Here is a 24,788-nt window from a genome sequence, read left to right as displayed (position 1 = left end):
AGCTTCTTCCTAAACACGGTAAGATCAGACTGCGAGCTATATGTGCGTAACTGTCGATTCCAATGGAATTTCGTCAAAATTTAGCAAATTTCAGCGATTTCAGTATGTACCAACATATTTGTAGTTCGGTCAGGTTATCTCAATTAGAAATGAATTGGGGCCAAATTCAAACTTTTGGCAAATGTTATCAAACCTTGATAGGATAATTATTTGAATATCTCGCATTTGGATTGCACTACAGGAAAAACACACGTCGCCTAGTATCTATACATAAGCCGAGTGTTAAAACACAGGTTTAGGGCTTATTGGAACCAAAAGTTCCCACACACAAAAAGGAATTTGGACCAGAAAATCTGTGCACTATTACATCGGTCTTTGTATGCTTTAGCGAGCATTTAAGGCAAGGTTGAGTTGTCATTATTTATGATAACCCTGTTTGCGTTACTAGATTTTTGCCCTTTTGTATTTGTTTTGTTTTTCTGTTTATATCTGCCCTATTTTTCTACATGAGGTTATAAAACAAGATAATATCATGTGAAAACTAAGCTTTGGTGGAAACTGATGGAAACCACGTGCAAAAATATGTTTTGAAGTTTTGAGAAAATCTAATAGAAAATATGACATGTTAACAGTGTGGTGTTCTATTAGCACGTGAACTTCCAAGTTGAAACACAAATTCGTTAATGAGGTGCCAAAAAATCAGTATTGAATAGTGCCGAATAAGAAACGTCTCTATTCGTTGTTGAATTTGTTTTTATCATAGCTTTTAAATCGTTTTGTGTTTGAACTTGAAATTTCACATGTCAATATAACATCACTCTTTTAACATAATTTTTTTAGAATTTTTAAAACTTTCAAACGTGGTTTCCACAAAGTTCTCACTGAAACTTGGTTTTCACAAGATATTCTCTCATAAACAAAGCACAAGACATCACAATTCAGCAACTCAGTCTAAATAGCACAGAAGATAACATTGACAATTTATTGATAAATGCCCGTGTGAATTAAACTATGAATTGAAGTTTGGATATAGCATGACAAAATACATAAGGAGTGCACATGCCCCTCTTGAATATGATGTTGAAATTCCTAGTATCAATATGAATACTAAAGATGCAATATGAAAATTCTTCAACACAAGGAAAACCTTAGCGGAAGAACTCAATATCTAGAATTTGAGGCTTGTATACATCACTAAACGTGTGAATGAAGAATAAAACATATATGTGTATTCTTATGTTGTGTTTTTTATTTGCTATTTTATTAGGGAGGAATGATGCAAACTAGTGGCGAAGAAACGAAGAAGTTTTTCAAACAGTCGTCTGTGATTTGTGTACTCTCGCATCGCTATCCTAGAAGCAAAGTCGACATGGCCAAGCAAAAGGCAAGCTAAGATACCATATTTTCTCTTATGTTTGTAATACTTTTTCTATTTGTGTGATTTGTGATTTATTATTAACTACTTGATGGTTTCTTTGGACATTGATCAAAATTTAGGTTAAATGTGCAAAATTGAATCCTTTAAGTTCACAAGTCCCTATAATCTTATCACACCAACTGCCTCAAAAAATTTCATACATTTTTCATCATCCTCATATGATCTTTGTGTCATTTGCACTACCTTTATTTTTAGGACATTAATTGTTCGTGAAGACTTGATGTATATGTTGATTCAAGCTATATGTTTGAAAAAAATACATTTAAAACAAGATAAACTAATTTGTATACATTGCGGTTTTATAATTAGAACAAAAAAACACATGGTTTGCGTATTACCGAAAAAATGAACAAATATGATGAAAGATTCAGGGCCAATTCTTTTCACCCAATTATGGAGAATATAGGTCTGGAGAATCGAAAGCCCCAAATAACTTGATTTGATTATGTAGAATCGTGAGAATCAAACCACAATTACCAGTGCAACTGAAAAAGCATTGTTTTGGGTCGATTCTGGCGATCCTCAAAAGAAAACATTTGGATTTTAGGAGTCTACCCTGTTTCAGCTTGAAATTATAGTCAAAACGCCCTCCCACGGGCCAACTAGCCGCCGCTCGAGAGAACGCTTGGTCCGACCTCGCATCCCTGTCTCCTTGCTTGATCCCCTAGAACGTGATTAGTCTCGCTAGGGTTCCATGTCTTTTGCTCTGTCCATCATTTTACCAATTTAACGACTAAATTTTTTATTACGTTTAACAAAATCAATTAAATAATATTCCTGATAAGTATTAATATAAAATTTCATTAATGATCTAATTTTGTTTCTTGTTATATCAAATATGTTTCCATTAAATTTAAGTAATATATCACAACAAAAAGTTACTTCTCTTGTTTATATTTTAACACATTTAGATTGTCTTCACATATTAATTTTTTTGCCCTTTGATGAATTATAGTGGTTTTGCTATGGTTCATTTTGGCATTTGATAATATCTAACTTCGAATATCTTAGATTGTTTATTTGTTTGTCTTAGAAGTAAATAAATTTTAAAATATATGTTGTTAACTACCTTCCGTTGAAATAAAAAAAATCAAAAGAGAGTAAAAGTGCGTCTAAAATTATTTTCGATGGTGAGAAAGAGCCATGGGTTCATAGTTCCAATAGTAGCAACTCTCAAGAGCTTTGATGATATTAAATAGAAAGAAAATTATAAAATAAAACACCTTCTATCTACCAATACCATGCACCACCTAGACTATTTAGTAGACACCACCTAGATTATGATGTATCTTCCTCCTTCACCAAGAAATCTCTAGTAGCAATTTTCTCTCTCAAACTTTTGTGCATGATGGTGTATAAGAAGAATATGCTAGAATATGACAACTAGTGGTGCAAATAATTGAAATTGCATGAAAAGACTCAAGTCCCTTAAACTAGAAGGAATATATATGCGTTTAACTTGTCAATTGCAGCACATGAGCCTATACAACATGTTAAAATGGGAAAGCCATCGATGTGCAGGTTTTCCTTAGAGTAAAATACGCTAGAGGTCCTAAAAGTAATCAAGTGTATCAAGTAGGTCCTAAAAGTTTCAAATCGTTAACTAAAGGTCCTAAATGTGTGTAAGTCGTTCACCGCAGGTCCTAAAAGTATTGTAAGTGTGTCAACTAGGTCCTAAAAACCACGGGTAAAATACGCATATAGGACCCGCGGTGAACGATTTCAAACTTTTAGGACCTACTTGACACACTCGGAATACTTTTAGAATCTCTAGTGTATTTTACTCTTTTCCATAGGTGGTGTGCCCCTTTCGTGTAGTTTTTGAGTTTGAGAAAACATCTAGAAAGATAAACATATTTTTCTTCGGAAAGGGGAGTACCCCGGCCTCTGCATCGAAGGATGCACACAATTATTTTATTAAACATGAATCAAGTTGAAGTCACCGAGTACCAGACAGTAAAATAAATAAATAAAACTAAAACACGATCACACAACCACCCGAATCCGAGATTACATAGCTCATCCACATAATCTACATGTGGTTCCCCAACGAAAATGGTTGAATAAAACATGCGAAACCATTTCCAATCGGCTGCACCCAGAGCCCATAAGCGTGCACCACCTAGACTATTCAGTAGACACCACCTAGATTATTATGTATCATGCTCCTTCACCTAGAAATATCTAGTGGTCATTTTTTCTCTCAAACTTTTGTGCACGATGGAGTATAAGCAGAATATGCTACAATATGACAATTAGCAGACTAGTGGTGCAAATAATTGAAATTGCATGAAAAGACTGTGGTCCCTTAAACTAGAAGGAATATATATGTGTTTGACTTGTCAATTGCAGCACATGAGCTTATACAACATGTTGAAATTACATGAAAAGACTTCAGTCCATTTCAACATGTTGAATATGCTAGAATATGACAATTAGCAGACTAGTGGTGCAAATAACTGAGATTGCATGAAAAGACTTCAGTCCCTTAAACTAGAGGGAATATATATGCGTTTAACTTGTCAATTGCAGCACATGAGCCTATACAACATGCTTAAATGGGAAAGCTCTCGATGTGCAGTTTCTCCTTAAGTGGTGTGCCCCTTTCATGTAGTTTTTGAGTTTGAGAAAACGTCCAGGAAGATAAACATATTTTTCTTCAAAAATGGGAGTACCCCGGTTTCTGCATCCAAGGATGCACACGATTATTTTATTAAACATGAATTAAGTTCAAGTTACCGAGTACCAGATAGTAAAAATAAAAAATAAAAATAGAACACGACTGTACAACCGCACGAATTTGAGATGACATAGCTCATCCACATAATCTACAGGTGGTTTGCTAGTGAAACCGGTCGAATTTCTAGACGGCTACACCCAGGGCCCGTCAATGCCCATGCGTCCACATGTTGAGTGATGATCACATACGGATTGAAGTCGTAGCCATGTAGATAACCCGTTAGAAATTAAGAGTAGTTGACCGGTTAAGAACACAATCATTCTTCCATATTACACAAAGAATGACACAAGCTCCCACACAAATTTGGCCCTTCAGCTTATGATGAATACCCCCTAACCAGTTTTCAAACAAATTTGGTATACTTGCTGGCGGTGCTAAGTTGTATGCAACATGAATGGTGCGCTAGATCAATGTAGCACAGGTCACCTTTTAGTCCCTTCTCTATTTTTCTTATTTGTAGTTTCCAAAGTTTGTCTATGTTTTCTCTTTTTCTTGGTTGTAGTTTCCAAGCTTTGCCTATTGATTAGATGAATACATACAAAGCGAACTCAGTTTTGATTTGGTACAAATAAAACTCAATTTTCATTTGGAACAAGCATAGGTGTAGAATTTCTAAACTTTGTGGAAAATACATAGCGTTTGCAGGTGCTTCATCACCTCTTGGTACAATTGACAACTCGGTTGATCTGCTAGTGTTTCTCCTTTTCTTTGGTGGTTCTCCATACGACCAATAAAAAATTAGTTAACACGCATAGTTTATTACCTCAAGAAACTAGTTAACATGTAGTACTAATATTTTTCCCACTAAGCGGTAATGCAAGAAAGTAGTTAACATGCAATAAGAATGTAGAACACATAGTTGATTAGCACAACTCTATCATAGCACCAATGTCATCTTTATTCCCCTTCTTGCACTTTTCCCAATGGTGTCTGTATTCCTTACAGATAGGGCATAAGTGTTGGCCACTTTTCCTCTTTTTCTCACCACAACCTTTATGTCTCTCTATTTGGGGCTGACCAACTACGGCTTTTAACGTGAGTGGATGCATGAAGAATCCATGGTTATATTCAGGTCACCGAATCTTGTCACACGCATAGCAGGATTAGTTGGCCATAAGCTACTATAAACATATCGATGGAGTAATCCGAGTCTACATAATTCTGTATATGTGCATTGACAAGTGATGTGATGAATGCTAGAGCATGTTTGCAAGGAAGACCGACAATTTGCCATTGTATGCAAGAACATGTGGTGCCATACAAGTTGACCACAAACCTAAACCCGCTGCCTCCCAACTGAGTAACTTCAGCAACTTCTTCCGAGCTTTCTACCACCTCCATGTTTAAACTCTCTACTGTTTGCATTCAACTTATTAATTATGTGTGGCAAAATTAAACCAACTAACTTTTTTTGCTACTTTTCTCCTTCGATTCAACATGATCATAATCATTTGCCTAAGCTTGCCATTAAGTCGTCCAAGTTCAAAGTCTTGTGTTGCTTAATCTAGCTATTGAAGCACTCTATCAGGTTGTTGGTTCCATAGTCCACCCGATTATGGAGAATCAAGGTCTGGATAATCAGAAGCCCCAACGAACTCGATTTGATTATGTAGAATCATGAGAATCAAACCACAATCACTAGTGCAACTTAAAAGTATTGTTTTTGGTCGATTCTGAAGATCCTCAAAAGAAAACATTTGGATTTTAAAAGCCTACCCTTGTTTCAACTTGAAATTACAGCCAAAATGCCCTCCATGGGCCAACCAGCTGCCCGAGAGAACGCTTGGGCCGGCCTCGCATCCCAGTCTCCAAACTCGATCAACTCGAACTGGATCGGTCTCGCTAGGGTTCCATGGCTTTCGCTCCCTCCATCATTTTGCCAATTCAATGACTAAAATTTTCTACTACGCTTAACAAAATCAATTAAATAATATTCCTAATAAGTATTAAGATAAATTTTCATTAATGATCTAATTTTGATTTTTGTTATATCATATATGTTTCTAATGTTATCAAACCTTGATAGGATAATTATTTGAATATCTTGCATTTGGATTGCACTACAGGAAAAACACACGTCGCCTAGTATCTATACATAAGCCGAGTGTTAAAACACAGGTTTAGGGCTTATTGGAACCAAAAGTTCCCACACACAAAAAGGAATTTGGACCAGAAAATCTGTGCACTATTACATCGGTCTTTGTATGCTTTAGCGAGCATTTAAGGCAAGGTTGAGTTGTCATTATTTATGATAACCCTGTTTGCGTTACTAGATTTTTGCCCTTTTGTATTTGTTTTGTTTTTCTGTTTATATCTGACCTATTTTTCTACATGAGGTTATAAAACAAGATAATATCATGTGAAAACTAAGCTTTGGTGGAAACTGATGGAAACCACGTGCAAAAATATGTTTTGAAGTTTTGAGAAAATCTAATAGAAAATACGACATGTTAACAGTGTGGTGTTCTATTAGCACGTGAACTTCCAAGTTGAAACACAAATTCGTTAATGAGGTGCCAAAAAATCAGTATTGAATAGTGCCGAATAAGAAACGTCTCTATTCGTTGTTGAATTTGTTTTTATCATAGCTTTTAAATCGTTTTGTGTTTGAACTTGAAATTTCACATGTCAATATAACATCACTCTTTTAACATAATTTTTTTAGAATTTTTAAAACTTTCAAACGTGGTTTCCACAAAGTTCTCACTGAAACTTGGTTTTCACAAGATATTCTCTCATAAACAAAGCACAAGACATCACAATTCAGCAACTCAGTCTAAATAGCACAGAAGATAACATTGACAATTTATTGATAAATGCCCGTGTGAATTAAACTATGAATTGAAGTTTGGATATAGCATGACAAAATACATAAGGAGTGCACATGCCCCTCTTGAATACGATGTTGAAATTCCTAGTATCAATATGAATACTAAAGATGCAATATGAAAATTCTTCAACACAAGGAAAACCTTAGCGGAAGAACTCAATATCTAGAATTTGAGGCTTGTATACATCACTAAACGTGTGAACTAAATAGTGGCATCGCTTACAGGAAAGGGAATAACCGCACTAGGGGCAGTATCCATCCAACAACCAGAAGGAGAAAACTTAGCTAGCCTAGCCAATTCGTGAGCTATTTGATTGCTCTCTCTATTACGATCTTATCCTAATCTGAGGATATTGCTTTTTTCTTTCCCAATCTCAGTCAACGTTCTTTTCACCTATATCTTACACTGGACAAATGAAAGTTTAGTGTCGTATATACGCAACTTTCGTATTAGTGTTTTCCATTAGGGTAAATATAACAAAACTATGAGTTTCCATTGTGTTAATCAAGTTTGAGTTGCCTACCATTGGATGAAAATCTAAAGGCTTGCAAAAAATGACTTGAGACTTACCAAGAGGTCCAAATTTGGAACTAGATGCATGAGCTGATCAGTGGGATGCCTGTCCAGCGTGCAGGTGGTGGGCACGCCGTACGCGCACAACCAGAAGTGCATCCTCGTCGACACGCCGGCGTCCGAGGCCACCCGCCGGATCACGGCCTTCCTGGGCGGCCTTGACCTTGCTGCCGGACGCTACGACACGCCGGCCCACCGGCTCTTCGGAGACCTCGACACCGTCTTCCGGGCCGACATCCACAACCCCACGCTCGGCCACGCCGCCGCGGAGAACGGGCCCCGTCTGCCGTGGCACGACATGCACTGCCGCCTCGACGGCGCCGCCGCGTACGACGTCCTCAAGAACTTCGAGCAGCGGTGGCGGAGAGCGACGGCCAAGCACTTGAAGGCGTCCAAGCACGGGAAGGACGATGCCCTGCTCAAGCTCCAGCGCATCCCCTGGATCCTCAGCCCGGTCGTCGCCGACGGCGGGGACGACGCCCTGCGCGTCCTGCCGGAGGATGATCCCCGGTGCTGGCACGCGCAGGTGTTCCGGTCGGTGGACGCCGGGTCGGTGAAGGGGTTCCCGCGCTCCTGGGAGACGGAGGAGATGGAGGCGCGGCACCTGCTCTGCGACAAGAGCCTGGCGGTGGAGCAGAGCATCCACGCGGCGTACGTGGCGGCGATCCGCGCCGCCGACCGGTTCGTGTACCTCGAGACCGAGCGCTTCCTGGGGTCATCGTACGCGTGGCCGACGCCGTTCCGGCACCCGGGCGCCGGCAACCTGGTGCCGATGGAGATTGCGCTGAAGGCGGCGAGCAAGATCAGGGCCGGCGAGGACTTCGCGGCGTACGTGGTGCTGCCGATGTGGCCGGCGGCGGAGGGGCCGCCTGGGTCGGCGCCGGCGCAGGAGGCCCTCTTCTGGCAGGGGAAGACGATGCAGGCGATGTACGAGGTCGTCGCGTCGGCGATCGTGGAGGCCGGGGACGGCGGCAGAGCGCACCCGCAGGACTATCTCAACTTCTACTGCCTCGGCAACCGCGAACAGGCACCGGCGGATCTGTACGGACGGGCGGCGGAGACAGGGGCGAGCCCGGCGGCGCTGGCGCGGAGGCACGGGCGGTTCATGGTGTACGTGCACTCCAAGGGGATGGTCGTGGACGACGAGTACGTGCTCCTCGGCTCCGCGAACGTCAACCAGCGCTCCCTCTCTGGCTCCCGCGACACCGAGATTGCCGTCGGCGCGCACCAGCCGCACCACACCGGCCGGCGGCCGCGCGGGCAGGTGCACCGGTACAGGATGTCGCTGTGGGAGGAACACCTGGGCGGGCTGGCTGAGGTGCTGAAGGCGCCGGAGTCGCCAGAGTGCGTGAGGCTGGTGAACCAGGTGGCCCGGGAGAACTGGGAGAGGTACGCGGACGAGGGGGAGGTGGTAGAGAAGATGCAGGGGCACCTGATGAGGTATCCGGTGGAGGTGGACGACGACGGCAGCGTGTGGCCGCTGACGGGGCACGAGTTCTTCCCCGACGTCGGCGCCAGGGTCCTCGGCTCCACCAACAAGTTCCCCGATCATCTCACTATGTAGCCTTCCTACTGACCATTTGAGCTCTAACATTATGTGTACACAAATTAAGGGAAAAAAAGGGATTTGTAGCAATTTATTGTGGGGATAAATGAGGTGTAAAAAAAGAAAAGCAAATCAGCATTGAATAGTGCTGGACAAGAAACCCGCTATTCGTTGCTGAATTTGTTTTTATCATAGCTCGTAATATAACATCACTCTCTTAACATAATGTATATATTTTTAGAATTCTTAAAACTTTCACAAAGTTTTCATTAAAACTTGGTTTTCACATGATATTATCTCATAAAACAAAGCACAAGACATCACAATTCAGCAACTGAGTCTAAATAGCACGGACGAGAACATTGACAATTTATTGATAAATGCCCGTGTGAATAAAATTATGAATTGAAGTTTGGGTATAGCATGACAAAATACACAAGGAGTGCATGCCCCTCGCCTTAGTGGAAGAGCTCAATATCTAGAATTTGAGGCTCATATACATCACTAGACATGTGAATGAAGAAGAAAACATGTAGGCCTATTCTTATGTTGTGTTTTTTATTTGCTATTTTATTAGGGAGGAATGATGCAAACTAGTGGTGAAGACACACGAGTAAGTTTTTCAAACAATCGTCTGTGATTTGTGTACTCTCACATCGCTAGCCTAGAAGCAAAGTCGGCATGGCCAAGCAAAAGGCAAGCTAAGATACCATATTTTCGTTTGTAATGTTTTTCGGTTTGTGTGATTTATTAATAATTATCTTATGGTTTCTTCGGACATTGATCAAAATTTAGGTAAAAGGTAAAAAATTAAATCCATTAAGTACACAAGCCCCGTATAATCTTATCACACCAAATGCATCGAAAAACTTCATACATTTTTCATCATCCTGATTTTAGCTTTGTGTCATTTCCAATACCTTCATTTTTAGCACATTAATTGTTCATGGAACCTTGATGTATATATTTATTCGAGCTATATGTTTGAAAAAATTCATTTAAAATTAGATAAACTAATTTGTATACATTGTAGTTGCATAATTAAAAAAAAACAAACACATTGTTTACGTATTACCGAAATGAACAAATATGATGAGAGATTCAGGAGCAGTTCTTTTCGCCCGATTATGGAGAATTAGAAATGCTAAAGAACTCGATTTGATTATGTCGGATCATGAGAATCAAACCACAATCACCCGCAAGTGAAAATTATTATTTTGGGTCGATTCTGGTGATCCCTCAAAACAAAACATTTGGAGTTTAGGAGACTATGCCTGTTTCAGCTCGAAATTACAGCCAAACTGCCATCCTGCAGGCCAACCTGTCGCCCGAGAGAACGCTTGGGCCGGACTCGATTCCCTGTCTCCTCGCTCGATCCCTTGAACGGGATCGGTCTTGCTAGGTTTCCATGGCTTTCGCTCCATCCATCATTTTACCAATTTAATGAGTAAAATTTTCTATTACACTAAAAAAATCTATTAAATAATATTCTCGATAAGGATTAAGATATATACTTTTATTATTTATTTTGATTCTTGCTATATCAAATATGTTTGAAATATAAGTAATATCTGACAACAAAAGCTACTTCTGTTGTTTATATTTTAACACATTTAGATTGTTTTCGTTTATTAATTTTTTTGCCCTCTGATGAATTATAGTTGTTGTGCTATGGTTCATTTTGGCATCTTATAATACCTAGATCCTAATATCTTAGACTATTTGTTTGTTTGTCTTAGAAGTAGATAAATTTTAATATATATGTTGTTATTCTATCTTCGGTTGAAATAAAAAAACTAAATTTCAAAAGAGAGTAAAAATGCATCTAAAATTATGTTTGCTGGTGAGAAAGAGGTATGAGTTCATAGTTCCAATAGTAGCAACTCTCAAGAGCTTAGATGAGATATTAAATAGAAAGCTAACTCTAAAGTCAAACACCTTCTATCTACGAATAACCATGCACCGCCTAGACTATTCAATAGACACCATCTAGATTATTGTGTAGCTTGCTCCTTCACAAAGAAATCTCTAGTGGCCATTTTTTTATCTTGAACTTTTGTGCACAATGGCGTATAAGCAGAATATGCTAGAATGTGCCAATTAGGGGGCTAGTAGTGCAAATAATTGAAATTGCATGAAAAGACTTCAGTCCCTTAAACTAGTATAGGAATATGTGTGTTTAACTTGTCAATTGCAGCACATGAGCCTATACAACATGTTAGAACGGGCAAGCTATTGATGTGCGGGTTTTCCTTAAAGTGGTGTGCCCATTTCGTGTAGTTTGTAAGTTTGAGAAAACATCCAGAAAAATAAACATATTTTTCTTCAAAAAGAGGAGTACCCCACCTCTGCATCCAAGGATTCACAGTTATTTTATTAAAACATGAATCAAGTAGTATTTTATTAAAACATGAATCAAGTACAAGTCACAGAGTACCAGGCAGTAAAATAATAAATAAATGAAAATTAAACACGAGCACACGACCGGCCGGATCCGAGATTACATAGCTCATCACATAATCTACGCGTGGTTCACCAGCCAAACCATTTGAATAAAACATGTGCATTCGTTTCCAGTCAGGTGCACCCAGAGCTCATAAACGCCCACACATCCACATTTTGAGTGATGATCGCATACATATTGAAGTCGTAGCCCTGTAGATAACCTGTTAGAAATTAAGAGCAGGTGCACCAGTAAAAGATGTCGCGGTGGGAGGAACACCTGGACGGGCTGGCTGAGGTGCCGAAGGCGCCGGAGTCGCCGGAGTGCATGAGGCTGGTGAACTAGGTGGCACGGGAGAACTGGGAGAGGTACACAGACGAGGGGGAGGTGGTAGAGGAGGGGAGAATATCATACGGACACCAACATCCGGTGGAAACCGGTGGAAACCACGCGAAGAAGATGTTTTGAAGTTTCAAAAAAATCTGAAAAAAAATACGGGATGTTAAGAGCATGATGTTTTATTGCCACACAAAATTTCAAGTTGAAACACATTACAAGATGTGAGCTGTGAAAATGACAAAATCAGCGTTGAATAGTGCCGAACAGTAATGTCACTATTCATGACTGAATTTGTCTTTTTCATAGCTCACATTTCGTAACGTGTTTCAACTTGAAATTTTGTGTGGCAATAAAACATTACCCTCTTAACATCCCCTTTTTCAGATTTTTCCAAAACTTTAAAATATAGGTTCCATGAAGTTTTCATTGAATATTGTTTTCCGTATGATATTCTCCCCACATGATGAGGTATCCGGTGGAGGTGAAAGATGACGGCAACGTGTGGCCGCTGACGGGGCACGAGTTCTTCCCCGACATCGACGACAGGGTCCTAGGCTCCACCAACAAGTTTCCCGATCATCTCATGTAGCCTTCCTACTGACCCTTTCAGCTCTAACACTATGTTCACACAAATTAAGGAAAATGGGATTTGTAGCAATTTATTATGATCTGATTTTTTAAACTACTGTTCACTTACAAAGCGTTTAGCAACTATAGGAAAAAAGAGAATGGATAACTCACAAGTATAGGGGATCACAATAGTTTTTTAAGGGTAGAGTATTCAACCCAAGAATGGAGGAGGAAGCTGATGCCGACGTCCAGAACGAAGAGCATCTCATGGTCCTCGCCGCCCTGACCGGCCTGCTCGCGAGCAATGCAAAGCCACGGCGAGGTGGCTCGGCACTTGCTCTACTCCGACTACTTCGCCGACGCTCTACTGCATGGTGACAAAGTATTTCAGCGCCGTTATCGGATGAGCCGAAAGTTTTTCCTCGGGATTGTGAATTCCATCCGGGAGTTCGACAACCACTTCAAGTGCAAGAAGGATTGCACCGGCACACTTGGATTCACCTCAATCCGGAAGTGTACGACAGCTATGAGGATGCAGGGCAGTGGTGACAGTGCCCAAGTTGATCACCAGCTACCGGCAACCTGGACTGCTTTCCTCAATATGTGTCAGGAGATCCGAGACCCACAGGTGCATCAACAACTGTAGCAGGATCTGATGGAGCACCTATGGAAGCTCAAGAGCAACGTCTAGCTCGACGCGTGATAAAATACACAAACGCTCTTATATTATGGGACGGAGGGAGTAACTTAACACCTCATCCATAAAAAGAATAACACCTTCGCCTCCCTCCACCAAAAAGGAATTGGAGAAGTGGGGTATCGATCCCCATACCTCTCGCATGCTAAGCGAGCGCTCTACCATCTGAGCTACATCCCCGTTGTGCTGTCCTAGCAACTCATAACTTTTATCTACGATGCCAGCGCGCGCACGTCCTATTTTTACCCGACAAATGGCCAACGTTTTCCCGCCTGCATAACACGCAATGGGCTCCGCTTCCGCTTCTGCGTCCTCGTCGGAGGCGGAGGAGGAGCCCGGCCGCGCTCCGCCACCGCGCATGACCACGGTCTCGCACCACTACTTCGGCGGCTCCTCGTCCGAGCGCGACCACGACCTCCGCGTCGACATCGTCGAGGTTCGTGCGTCTCACCTCGTACCCCGCCCACTCTCTCTCACACCCGCTTCACCGGCGGCGCTTGATCGCTGGACAGCCAAGAGGCAGCACTCGCGTCCGGCGTCCCGCCACGACACTCGCTCTCTGTGCCGATCTGACGCTTCCTGGCAACTCGTTCACATATACGAACGACGGCAGTGGGGAAGAGGACGGATTCCGTGGATGCAGCTCAGCCTTTCGGCGAAATGCTGCTGCCACCTGGACAGGAGTCCAGGACTAGTGCAGTAGTGCACGGATGTCTTCCAGCGCTAGTGCTATCTTTGTTCAATCTGATTGCCTTGACAAGCTGCGTGCTTCTCAACCGGTGTGCAGAATATAGAAGAGGATTACGGGATGTTCGTCTGGCCATGCAGCGTCATCCTCGCGGAATACGTGTGGCAGCAGAGGCCACGGTTCTCCCGCTCCAGAGTTGTCGAGGTATTAATCATGCTTAACTCTCTACGGAACAAGTTCCAGTGCTTAACATACAGCACTTCTCCATGCTTGAGCTTTGAAAAAGTCCTTATTCTCTCTGTCGGTGCAATTCACACTGCTTTGTCGTGACTTTCTTTTTGGTTGTTTGGATGGAACAGCTATTTTTCCATTCTGCAAACTGAAATTTCTCGGCATTACGAGTGCCGTTCTTGTTTTTTGTTCTACAATAAAAGGATTTATTGTAATGTTAGTGTTGTCGTTCTTGATTATTTTTATCCTTTTCTGATTCGCGTCTATGGCTTACAGCTTGGTGCGGGAACCTCGCTACCGGGTTTAGTAGCTGCAAAGGTTGGAGCACATGTTACGCTGACAGACATTGCGCATAATACAGAAGTTAGCTCAACCCCATCCCGGCTAGACCTTCTTTTAGTTTTCAATATTACTTGTTGATGACTCAATACTTATAGCTTTCCGCTTTTGTTGGCAATGAGTAGGTACTGGACAATATACAGCAAATATGCAGTCTCAATAACGCGAACTGTACGGTAAGCTTTGATCTGAAGTTATTTGTTACAGGCTGCATCCTTCGAAAGCAGCTCTACTTTTTGCAAGTAGTAAGTCATACTTAACCATGCAGGTATTAGGACTTACTTGGGGAGATTGGGATGAACCTGTTTTTGATTTGCACCCTGATATTATTCTCGGAGCCGATGTGCTTTATGATTCAGCAAGTAAGCTACTTATCTACTCCTCTTGGCTTGCATTCTTGTCACTTTGGCTGAGACACGTAAGTAACATGCCGCTGCATCTATTTTGGTAAGAGTTTGATGATCTCTTCGCGACGGTTACCTTCCTCCTGGAAAATTCTCCTGGGGCAGTGTTCATCACCACATACCACAATCGCAGGTTCCAAGAAATTCCTCAAGCCTTCTCCACTTAATAAAACTGCTGGGAGTTACTCCCCTAACATATCGGCTCGATTCTTTTGTGCAGTGGTCACCACTTGATTGAATTTTTGATGGTGAAGTGGGGTTTGAAATGTTTGAAGCTTCTGGACGGCTTCTCTTTCCTTCCTTCTTGCAAGGCTGATTCACTACAGGGAAATATTCAGCTTGTTGAGATCACACTTGAGAAGGGAAAACCTAAATGATCTTCGGGTAATTGGAGTACATTAGCTTCATGTTACTGATTATTAGATAGAAAATGCTGCATCTGGTATTCAGGATGGTTCCCTTCTTTCATGTGTTCCAGCCTTTACAGGAGTTGGCTGACAGCACAGCCAACAGGACATGACAATGGAACGTTTGGGACTTCACTGCATATGACTGTACATTAGGTAACTCCAGAAGCTCATGAGATCATCCACAAGAACTTCCATCTGAAAGTATTTATTTATTTGAAGGGAAACATTCTTGTTTGTTCGGATTTCGTCATTAATGGAACCAAGCAATAGCTTTGGCAAGCAAAAACACAATCTTTGTGTCGGTCCAACTGATCATAATCACAGATGTGCATTGCATGTACATTCATCGGTTGAAGCATTGCCTTGTTTAAGTTCATGAATCCACTTTCATCGAGTGTTTCAGGGTTGTTCCTCTCAAATAGTACACTAATCTAATGTGAACCTTGTGTGCTTAAATCTGGAGGAGCTTTTGTTTTGATAGACCATAGAAAATGTGCTGGCAGTTGTCTTTGGAAGTATTGTGATTTCATAGCATGTGTAGAAGAAACATTTAGGAGAACAGAAGGGAAGAAGAAAGGTAGTCAGAAACCAGGTAGAATTATAAGCGAATGAACTTCTTTATTTTGTTGCAAAGATAAGCTAATGAACTGGTCCGCCTCCCAATTCCCGACAGAAAAAGATTAAGTAAACCTCATTCAGTATTTGTATCAAACTAGCATACATTTCTCAATCATTGTTCTGTGGGGAAACAATCAAGTTATACAGTAAAGGAGTGAAGCACATAAGTTCTCTATGAACTTCAAATGATTACGGTTCCAAAGCTTGCTCTACAGTTGAGTAGACTATTAAGTTTGAAAGTATCAGAATAATGCTTCTACTAAATTGTCAGAAAAAGGGAACAGGCTCCCTAACTGTGGCCACTACAAGAGACTTCAATATCACGCCAGTAAAGGTGAATTTATCTGGAGTTGGCTCTCAAATTCTAAATAAAATAGATGGCATCTGTGCGAGGATCAGGCCAATAGCCGATGAGACCTGAGCTTCAGCTCTGAATTGTAAAATTAATACACAATTGGCCGGCATGAATTCCTCTGCACAAATAAAAAAAAGAATGAGATGTGCATGTGCATGCGACAAAAAACGATGTAAGAAAACAGTGTTTGTTATGAGCATTTCAATGAATTGATAAGCACGCATCAAGTCAAAGTCCGGAAATATGCTCGCCCAAGTTCATCGCTGTCTTTGAAAGCTAAAGGGTGTAACATTATCCCTGACTACCTTTTGGTGTCAGCAGATTCCTCTCAAGTTTTTGTAGTCCTCAAAGCTAAGAAATTTATCCTTAACTTTGAGCCAGTCACCTGGTTTCTGCATGAAGATTGCTATGTATCCTTCTCTGTCGGCCTACAAATGAAAAGGAAAAACCATATACCGGTCAGAATATGATAAATATCGTCGCAGAAGTCAAGGAGCGAAAATTCGAGAAATTGAATGGGTGAAGCATTTGGGTTAAATCATTGTGGAGAGTACGCCTTTTGCATCTTACGTTCTAAATCAAATTTCTCCTTAACTAATGAAAAATCAAGTCTCTTTCCATGTTTCAGAAAAAAGTAATATAGTAAACAAAGCAAACAAATGGGCACAATCAAAATGTTGCTTGAATCCAGACTCTCTTCACAGGCAAGGTTTCGTCACGCACTTCTGGACAAAACATGAAATGCTTCAACAGAGGTAATGGAAATAATATACAACATTACAAAACTGCAAGCTTATCCATGTTAAACTGATTTTTTTACTAGAAACATGTTAAACTGAAATTCGACAAGATATTCCTCTCAAGGTTGCACTCATGTTTCGGTGCTACTCAGTACTCACTTGGGAACAACACCAACAGTGAGTTTACAAAGAAAAACCAACTTAAACATCTCTCGGATACGCATGGATCATAAAGGCTGGACCAGAAAACTATCTTCAGTAAGAGACAATCGGTAGCGGTACCAGCCAACTAGAAAATATAGGTGGTTCACTTTATGCATGTAGGCGTCACCATTGCTACAATATGCCACCGACAACGACAAGCCACACTAATAGCAAAGCATCAAAAGTGTCCTTCTGATAGAGGTACTTACAGAGGTATTAAGCAGATCGGGTTGCTTCATCAATCTATCATTAATCTCCAAAAGCTGCCCTTTCACGCAACACCTAGGGAAATTGAACGTAGACAACACTTCAGTGTAAAAATACAATGACACTGGGCATAATCAATTGCGAGATCTAGCGGACCAACCTCACCACAAAAGTTTTATCCTTTGTGCAGACTTTACATAATGCTGAATTTTCTTGCAAATGTTGTGCATTCTGTAATCGGAAGCACACATCAAATGATTCTGCTAATTAATCAACTAAACAAAGAACATACGTCAACTCCAATTACCCTTTTGCGTTTCCCTGTGACTTTTATCTCACTGCGATCTGTCTTCCCAACATTGAAGTCAATGGCAGTTATTCCCCCTTCCTCTTTCAGTGCAACATGGGCTGTAGCTAAACCAACCACGCACAACCTAAAGTTTTAAGGAACATAAGAAACCAAAGAGAATAAATTTCCTTCCTAATCACCAACGTCAAGTCGCTAAGCAAAAAAAGAATTATTGGCATGTGTCCACTAGAGTTGCATTAGAAATAAGTAAGCAACATTAAACAATGCATCTGTCCAAGACAAAGATCACTGCATTGATATTATTTATGCATACATTGAGCAACTTTTTTCTACTGCCTAGAAATAACCCAGTTTCAGATAAAACTAGTGAATATGTTCACCGGAAGACCATTTATTGCCGGTGATCATGAGAAAGCCAATTTGGACCTGTTGAAAGCGTACTGTTTAAGTTCTCAAATGAAATAAAATAAAATAAGCTTACCCGTTTGGATGGCGGTACACGTACTGGTCATGTCCTGGATTGAGATAATCTGCCAAGAAAGGAGAAGAAATGAATTGGACGACTGAAAGTAGAGTTCACGAATTAAGTTCAACTTCATAATATAAGAACTTAAACAAAATTTTATGGGACAGAGGGAGTATAATACTAGGTCATTGCAATACTCTGTTAACTAAAATTACAGCACCAGAATGCAGAGTGCACACAGAGACATAAAATACGTTTGGATTTTCTTTAGATATTTTCAAGAAAGAAAGAAAACAAAAGGCACATCATGCAGGTGGAGATTGAATGCATTCTCTGGTTGAAAATTGTGCTATTCGACTGTAAGTAGCTGATGTTCTCATAACAACCGTGCAAACCATGTAACCAGTTCATACCCAATAGTTCAACATATGCTTAAACAATCATTTCAGTCAATAAGCAGTACAGAAAGACTAGAACTTCCGTCGCCAAATTAAAAAAGCAAGCTCCACTTCAGAAGTGGGAGTCTAATAGCAGCGAGGTTCCACTCCAGAGATCGAATGCTACCTAGTAGTAGAAGACTAGAGTAGTACTGTATCCAATAGAACAGAGCTCTAAGCTGAAAATCTTCTAGGTACAACAGTAAAGAGGGCGTAGCAAAGGCGGGGTCTTTCTTTTACCGGCGGCGAAGTAGCGCGCGAAGTTGGCCTCGACGGCGGAGGGCGGGGCCGCCGGGAGGCTCCCGGCGTCGGGCGCGATGAGGGCCCGCGTCTCCTCGTCGAACGAGGCGGCGTCCCGCGGCGCGTGCCCGTCGACCTCGGGTGCGCATGCCGCCGCGTTTTCTCCCGCCATCCGAGCCGCTAGCTGCCTGCTCCTCCGTCCGGCGGCCGCTGGGTGGAGGTGGGGGGAGATGGCGTCCGGTGGCGGGCGGCGGCGCGGTTTGTGCGCGCGTGGGAAGACGCTGGAGTGGGAGGAGCGTGGTGGGCTTTGGTTTGTGCGCCGGGCGTTCGTCTGAGCGACTCGTGGGCTGGGCCGCTCGCATGGGCCGGGCCTCCAGCGAAATGAACGAGGCCGCCTCGGTTAGTCTCCGGCGACACCTAAAAAAATGGGTTCTTCTCCGGCGACCGTGGCTTGCTGCCGGTGGGAGCATTAAGCAGAGCTGAGCTGAAGCCGGAGGGAGGGTTTCCACCTCCAGCAATGGAGGAACAAGATCGATTGGTTCTGATCAACTGACAATGAGATCATCGGTGAGAAAAAGAACCTTTTATTTTGCATGCATCAGCATGATGATACATCAGTGTTACACTTACACCCCACACACACAAAAAGTATGAAACAACATGAAAAACTCCTGTGATCCTGTGATGACTCGAACGAATAAGGAAAAAGTGAACTCCTGTGGTGACAACAAATTGCATGCTTGCTATGCTCTTATCAATTACCTCCGTCCCAAATATGTTGTTTTAGATTTGTCTAGATACAAATGTACCCGACACTAAAACGTGTCTGATGCATACGTATCTAGACGAATCTAAGACGACTAATTCGGGAGGGAGGGCGTATATTTGAATATATGAGATCCTTTTGGCTACTGGTGACTTGATAAGCTTGCCAGCTCCTCCTTTGTCAGCGCCGACGGGGCGACTTCAATCTGCTCCACCACGAAACCGGCCTCCTGGCACGCCGTCTTCAGGAGCTCTGCTTGAGCGTCACCGTCCGGGCACATCGCGACCACCGCGCCACCGCTTCCCGTGAACTTCGATGCGGCGCCGATGCTCCTCGCTACCTCGACCATCTTTATGTTCAACTCGCCGAGCGCATCGTCCCCAAACATTTTCCTGCAACCAATCGTGCACAGCCATTTAACTAGCTTGTACTGCTGCAAAGATAAACATACATATACAACATGGGTCTAACAAGGCTGTTTTCAAAGACTCGTCGGCATTGGTCTCACCTCCGCAGATCAAAGTTCTTGTTCATAAGCCTGGCGAGCTCACTATAATTCTTCTGCAACAACGCATTGTGGCCATCATACGCTAGCTGCGCGACTTCTTTCATGGATGATATTATGAACTCGTCTCCGTCAAGCCACCTTTGCCTGACGCTGCTGTGGACCTAATCAGTTAGACAAGGTTCAAATGTGGACATCAGAAAGATTGTTCAAGCCAAAAAAGTAGTGGAATTTGAATTCAGGTTGAACAAACCTTGCCAGAGTCACTCGGGTTCTCGGCGTAGATGAGATACAAAGGGGGGAGCAGATCAACGTCCAGCGGCGTGTACACTCCATGGCCCAATTTATCCATATGCTCCTGGCTAAAATCCTGAGAAGCAAAACATAACTGAAAGATTCAGCAAAACAGAACAACAGGTGAAGGTGAACATGGTTGCATATATAGCTGCCACACATTATACCATGTAAACAAGGCCGCCGTAGACCTGCGCGACGCGGTCCTGAAGCCCGGCGACGATCCCGAGCTCCTTCTCGGCATTGAGGATGAGGTTGGGCCTGACCTCGACCCTGATCTTGTCCCTGACGCCGTAGAAATCCAGGAGGCAGCTCAGCGCGGCGCAGACGATGGCGCTGGAGCCCGAGAGCCCGGCCTGTCGGCAGAGTAAACAAACAGAGCCATCAGTCACAGCTCACAACAACTCTGAATAACGATGGGCTAGGCCAGCACTACAGGTCTGATGAAAAAGAAAAAAACATGCTAGGCCATTGTGAATATTTGGGGGAATCTAAGGAAGGGTGGGGACCTGATGGCTAGCATTACAAAAGTATGCATCTTTGGGGAATCTGGGGGAACCTGGCGAGGAATGTTGGTGTCGTACGACAGTGTGAAGTTCTTGTCCTCCAGGGCGATTCCGTTCTGCTTGCAGTGGTTGTGGAAGATCCTGCAGATCGCCAGCAGCAGCCGCACGCCGCCGTAGTACCCGCCGCCGTCCAGGCGCTCCACCTGCACACGGGTCGGTAGAACTGAGAGATTGGTCGATCTGACAAATCGATGGAGATTAATCTGGAAGAACAGAGATTGGTGGTGCCACTATGTTCCTAATAATCGGCGCCGCGGCGCAATGGATGGATTAATTTGGGTGTTGCTAGATCTGTCCGTTCATGCACCGGCGTTGATGTATCTATCCATTGCGAGGGATGGGGGAGGGAGGGCGGTGCTTACCAGGGCGTGTAGGGAGGGGAAGGCGACGAGGTCGTGGCGCGGGTGGGGCTGGACGAGGAGCTGGTCGGAGGGGCGGAGGCGGACGGTGGCCCAGAGCCCCGCGACGGCGAAGGAGACGGCGCGGCCGCCGTACACGTCGCTGGGGTTGCCGAGGAGGCCCACGCGCGCGTAGGCCCTGCGCTCCATCTCCTCCTTCTCCGTCACCACCACCATCACGGACGCCGCTCGCCGCCGCCGCCGCCGATGACGATGACGATGATCCGGCCGGGATGGCAGGGGGTGGACTGATTAATAATGGCCGGATAACAACGTCAGCTAAGCAGACGGGCCCAGTCGTGGTCACTCGTTTCCGTTTTGGACACAGGCGTTGTTACCCTCGTCCGCTGGATTCTGGCAGGCTGCCACAGGAGTACTGTAGGCTGAGGTTGAGGGCAAATTTGACAAATTTAATCTGAGGACGAAATCAAATCACAGAATGAACTGTTCGTGAAATTATTTCACGCGGCTGACTTTTTGTGTGACGCCCGACACGAAGACGCCACACTACACTGTGCAACGCCTCACATATAGGCGCTACACGCCTGGACAGCGTTGCACCCCAGACTGCCTAAAAATTGCTAAGTCATTGTGCAGAGCCTAAGAGCTAGGCGCTGCACTGTATAGTGTGGCGCCTAGCTCTCAGGCGCTGCACTAGTGGTTGCACTACAAAATGAAGCAACCACTAGTGCAACGCCTAGAAGCTAGGCGCTACACTGTATAGTGTGGCGCCTAACTCTCAGGCGCTGCACACTAACTTAGTAATTTTCGGATCACACGGGTGCGACGCTGGCCAGGCGTGTAGCGCCTATCTGTGAGGCGTTGCACAGTATAGTGTGACGCCTTCATATCGGGCGTCACACAAAAAGATCAGCCGCGTGAAATAGTTTTACGGACAGTTCATTCTGTGATTTGATTTCATGCAGAGGTCAAATTTGTCGATTTTGCCGAGGTTGAGGTTGGTCCGTGGTCACACGCCACCGCTTTTCCTTTTCGGAAGCTACCGCCGCACGAGCCGAGCGTACTGTACCCGCTGGAGCTTGGCAGGCTGCCCTGTATCTGTATCTGGAGGAAGCGTCCGTTCTACTGCTACTCTCTCCGTCCCTTCCGATTCTATACTAATTTTAGTCCAAAGTTGTATCAAATTTAAAACGTATTTTGAAATTTGAAACGGAGAGAGTGATTCAATAGCTCATTTTATTTTTACATGCGATCTATCCTGTGTGTATGCCGGCACGACATGCGGGTCATAGCTGGCTGCATGTTTTTTTAGTTGGAATTTGGGGTTCTTTATTCAACGAAAGCACACCTAGCACAGTCAGCCATAAGGCTACTAACTAGGAACGGAGGTACATCATCGGTCCAAGCCTCGGTCACTTGCAGCGAACAAGCTCGCTTAACGCAAAGGTGAGCCGAAAGATTGGAAGATCTAGGAACATGTTGAATAACAAAAGAACTACAACTAGAAGATAAATCCCCAATTTCCAGAAGGATACGTGCCACAACAGAACGGGAATTGTGGCGAGTGTTCCAGAGGTCTACTACCTCCGGGCAGTCCATCTTTTTTTTCCGCAAATACGCAAAGCTTGTGTATCATTTTATTGATAGAAGGAAAAAGAAAGAGTACAATAAAAAATACAACACATGACATGAACGCAAGAAGGAAAAATCATGGTGTCCGGCTTCGAATTGCCGTTGACGCCGGCCACCATCCTTCCATCCACGTAGGCTCTCTACCCCGCAGCCTCTCCGACCCCGTCCACCTACATGCCATGTCGGTTCCAAAGCTCGCGTTTTTCCATCCTCTTAGTTTTGCAAGAGTAACGCCATTGCGCAAAGATAGCGCTTCGGCAATCAGAGGGTCTGTGACACCGTCGTGAGGCTTGCACCAGGCCCCTAGAAACCTTGTCGAAGAACGAGCCACACCACCTGCCCCCCCTTCTCCAGAATGCTATCAGGCCCTTTCCAGTGCTCCAAGGTGTACAGGTGTAAGGGCATTTTTATCCCTTAGTTGGTTTTGGTGATTGATGACAATGCTTTTGCGGACTAATCATGTGCATCGAATATTTCAGATATATTGACTAGGCACAAGATGATTGGGTTCCCCTCGAAGGCTATAGAAGACGGCGTTTCTCTTCGGTTCTTTTCGGTGGTATTGAGTCGTAGGGAAGCTGTACTATTAAGAGGGGGTCCGCGTTGGAAAGGTTGGGTGGATTCATCACGTACACATCTTCCTTTGCACCTCCTTTCCTCTAGCCTTTGGAGCATCCTATGTTTTCCTTGTCTATGCAAATATTGCTCTTGTTTGCCGAACTAGGGGGTGTGGTAGTACTGCTCGTTAGAGCGGTAGTACCGCAGGACCTTGCGGTAGTACCGCCCACTGGTGCGGTAGTACCGCAAGGTCCCACGGTAGTACCGCTTCTAGTAAGCGGTAGTACCGTGGTCCCTGCTTAGTTCCGCAAGTACGCGACAGTAAGGGGCGGATGTAATTTTTTACATCCCCGCCTCACGCGGTAGTACCGCGGCTGACTTACGGTACTACGGCGTCGGGTTTTTGCATCGACTCCAACTCTGCGGAAGTAGCCACGGATGTAATTTTTTATATCCATGCCTTCCCATCCCTGGACAGCCCCTGCCTTGCGGTAGTACCGCAAGGGGGAGCGGTAGTACCGCGCCAGCAGTACTACTGCCCTCTGCCTTAGTGCATGTGTGGCTGTAGTACCGCGGGGCTCTGCGGTAGTACCGCGTGCCCCTGCGGTAGTACCGCGCCTCAGGTGCGGTAGTACCGCGTGCCCCTGCGGTAGTACCGCGCCTCAGGTGCGGTAGTACCGCGTGCCCCTGCGGTAGTACCGCGCCTCAGGTGCGGTAGTACCGCGCCTCAGGTGCGGTAGTATCGCGCTGCGCAGGCTGAGTTGGTGGATAACAGTTGGATTTGTTCTTCCACTATATAAGGGGTGTCTTCCTCCTCTAGTTGACCACCTCTTTCACCTCTAAGCTCCATTGTTGCTCCAAGCTCCATTTTCGCCCGATCTCCTTCCCTAGCCGACCAAACTTGTTGATTCTCTAGGGATTGGTTGAGAAGGCCCCGATCTACACTTCCACCAAGAGAAATTTGAATCCCCCCACTAATCCCTTGTGGATCTTGTTACTCTTGGGTGTTTGAGCACCCTAGACGGTTGAGGTCACCGCGGAGCCATAGTCCATTGTGGTGAAGCTTCGTGGTATCGTTGGGAGCCTCCAATTAAGTTGTGGAGATTGCCCCAACCTTGTTTGTAAAGGTTCGGTCGCCGCCTCCAAGGGCACCAATAGTGGATTCACGGCATCTCGCATTGTGTGAGGGCGTGAGGAGAATACGGTGGCCCTAGTGGCTTCTTGGGTAGCATTGTGCCTCCACACCGCTCCAACGGAGACGTACTTCCTCTCAAAGGGAAGG

General features: G+C 43.9%; 4 protein-coding genes and 1 non-coding gene across 6 annotated transcripts in view; 3 read left to right on the top strand and 2 right to left on the bottom strand.

Annotated features, from left to right (window-relative positions):
- The window catches only part of LOC123143414 (phospholipase D delta-like), a 6,458-nt gene extending 1,870 nt beyond the window's left edge, over positions 1–4,588 (top strand). The window contains exon 2 of the mRNA XM_044562333.1: positions 1,268–4,588. Within this exon, the coding sequence (XP_044418268.1) occupies positions 1,268–1,393 (126 nt within the window). The 3' untranslated portion in view covers positions 1,394–4,588. The remainder of the gene's footprint in view (positions 1–1,267) is intronic.
- A 2,231-nt stretch (positions 4,589–6,819) lies between these two features.
- Positions 6,820–9,380, top strand: LOC123143413 (phospholipase D delta-like). The gene has a single exon (XM_044562332.1). The coding sequence runs from the start codon at positions 7,881–7,883 to the stop codon at positions 9,144–9,146; it is 1,266 nt and encodes a 421-aa protein (XP_044418267.1). The 5' UTR covers positions 6,820–7,880; the 3' UTR covers positions 9,147–9,380.
- Positions 9,381–13,284: 3,904 nt separating this feature from the next.
- TRNAA-AGC (transfer RNA alanine (anticodon AGC)) lies at positions 13,285–13,357 on the bottom strand. The gene has a single exon. It is a non-coding gene; the product is annotated as a tRNA-Ala (tRNA).
- A 104-nt stretch (positions 13,358–13,461) lies between these two features.
- LOC123140997 (methyltransferase-like protein 23) lies at positions 13,462–15,589 on the top strand. 2 transcript variants are annotated; one of them, XM_044560253.1, is made up of 8 exons: positions 13,462–13,613; positions 13,965–14,069; positions 14,373–14,459; positions 14,561–14,611; positions 14,704–14,797; positions 14,888–14,972; positions 15,060–15,223; positions 15,327–15,589. In XM_044560253.1, exons 1-7 carry the CDS (start codon positions 13,464–13,466, stop codon positions 15,214–15,216), a joined length of 729 nt encoding a protein of 242 aa, XP_044416188.1. In that variant the 5' UTR covers positions 13,462–13,463; the 3' UTR covers positions 15,217–15,223; positions 15,327–15,589. The 2 variants fall into 2 exon arrangements, with proteins under 2 accessions (XP_044416188.1, XP_044416187.1); XM_044560252.1 differs by having other exon boundaries at positions 15,318–15,589.
- Positions 15,590–15,950: 361 nt separating this feature from the next.
- Positions 15,951–21,689, bottom strand: LOC123143412 (probable glucuronokinase 2). Its single transcript, XM_044562331.1, has 12 exons — positions 21,320–21,689; positions 20,951–21,100; positions 20,559–20,747; positions 20,351–20,467; positions 20,101–20,261; positions 19,746–19,984; positions 18,165–18,213; positions 17,681–17,807; positions 17,534–17,604; positions 17,376–17,448; positions 16,528–16,650; positions 15,951–16,340 (listed from the first exon to the last, which is right to left on the bottom strand). Exons 1-11 carry the CDS (start codon positions 21,530–21,532, stop codon positions 16,537–16,539), a joined length of 1,503 nt encoding a protein of 500 aa, XP_044418266.1. The 5' UTR covers positions 21,533–21,689; the 3' UTR covers positions 15,951–16,340; positions 16,528–16,536.
- Between the last annotated feature and the right edge of the window lie 3,099 nt (positions 21,690–24,788).

Source organism: Triticum aestivum, chromosome 6D (genome assembly GCF_018294505.1).
Source record: "Triticum aestivum cultivar Chinese Spring chromosome 6D, IWGSC CS RefSeq v2.1, whole genome shotgun sequence".
Taxonomy (NCBI): Eukaryota; Viridiplantae; Streptophyta; class Magnoliopsida; order Poales; family Poaceae; genus Triticum; species Triticum aestivum.
This window is presented reverse-complemented; position numbering and strand designations above follow the sequence as displayed.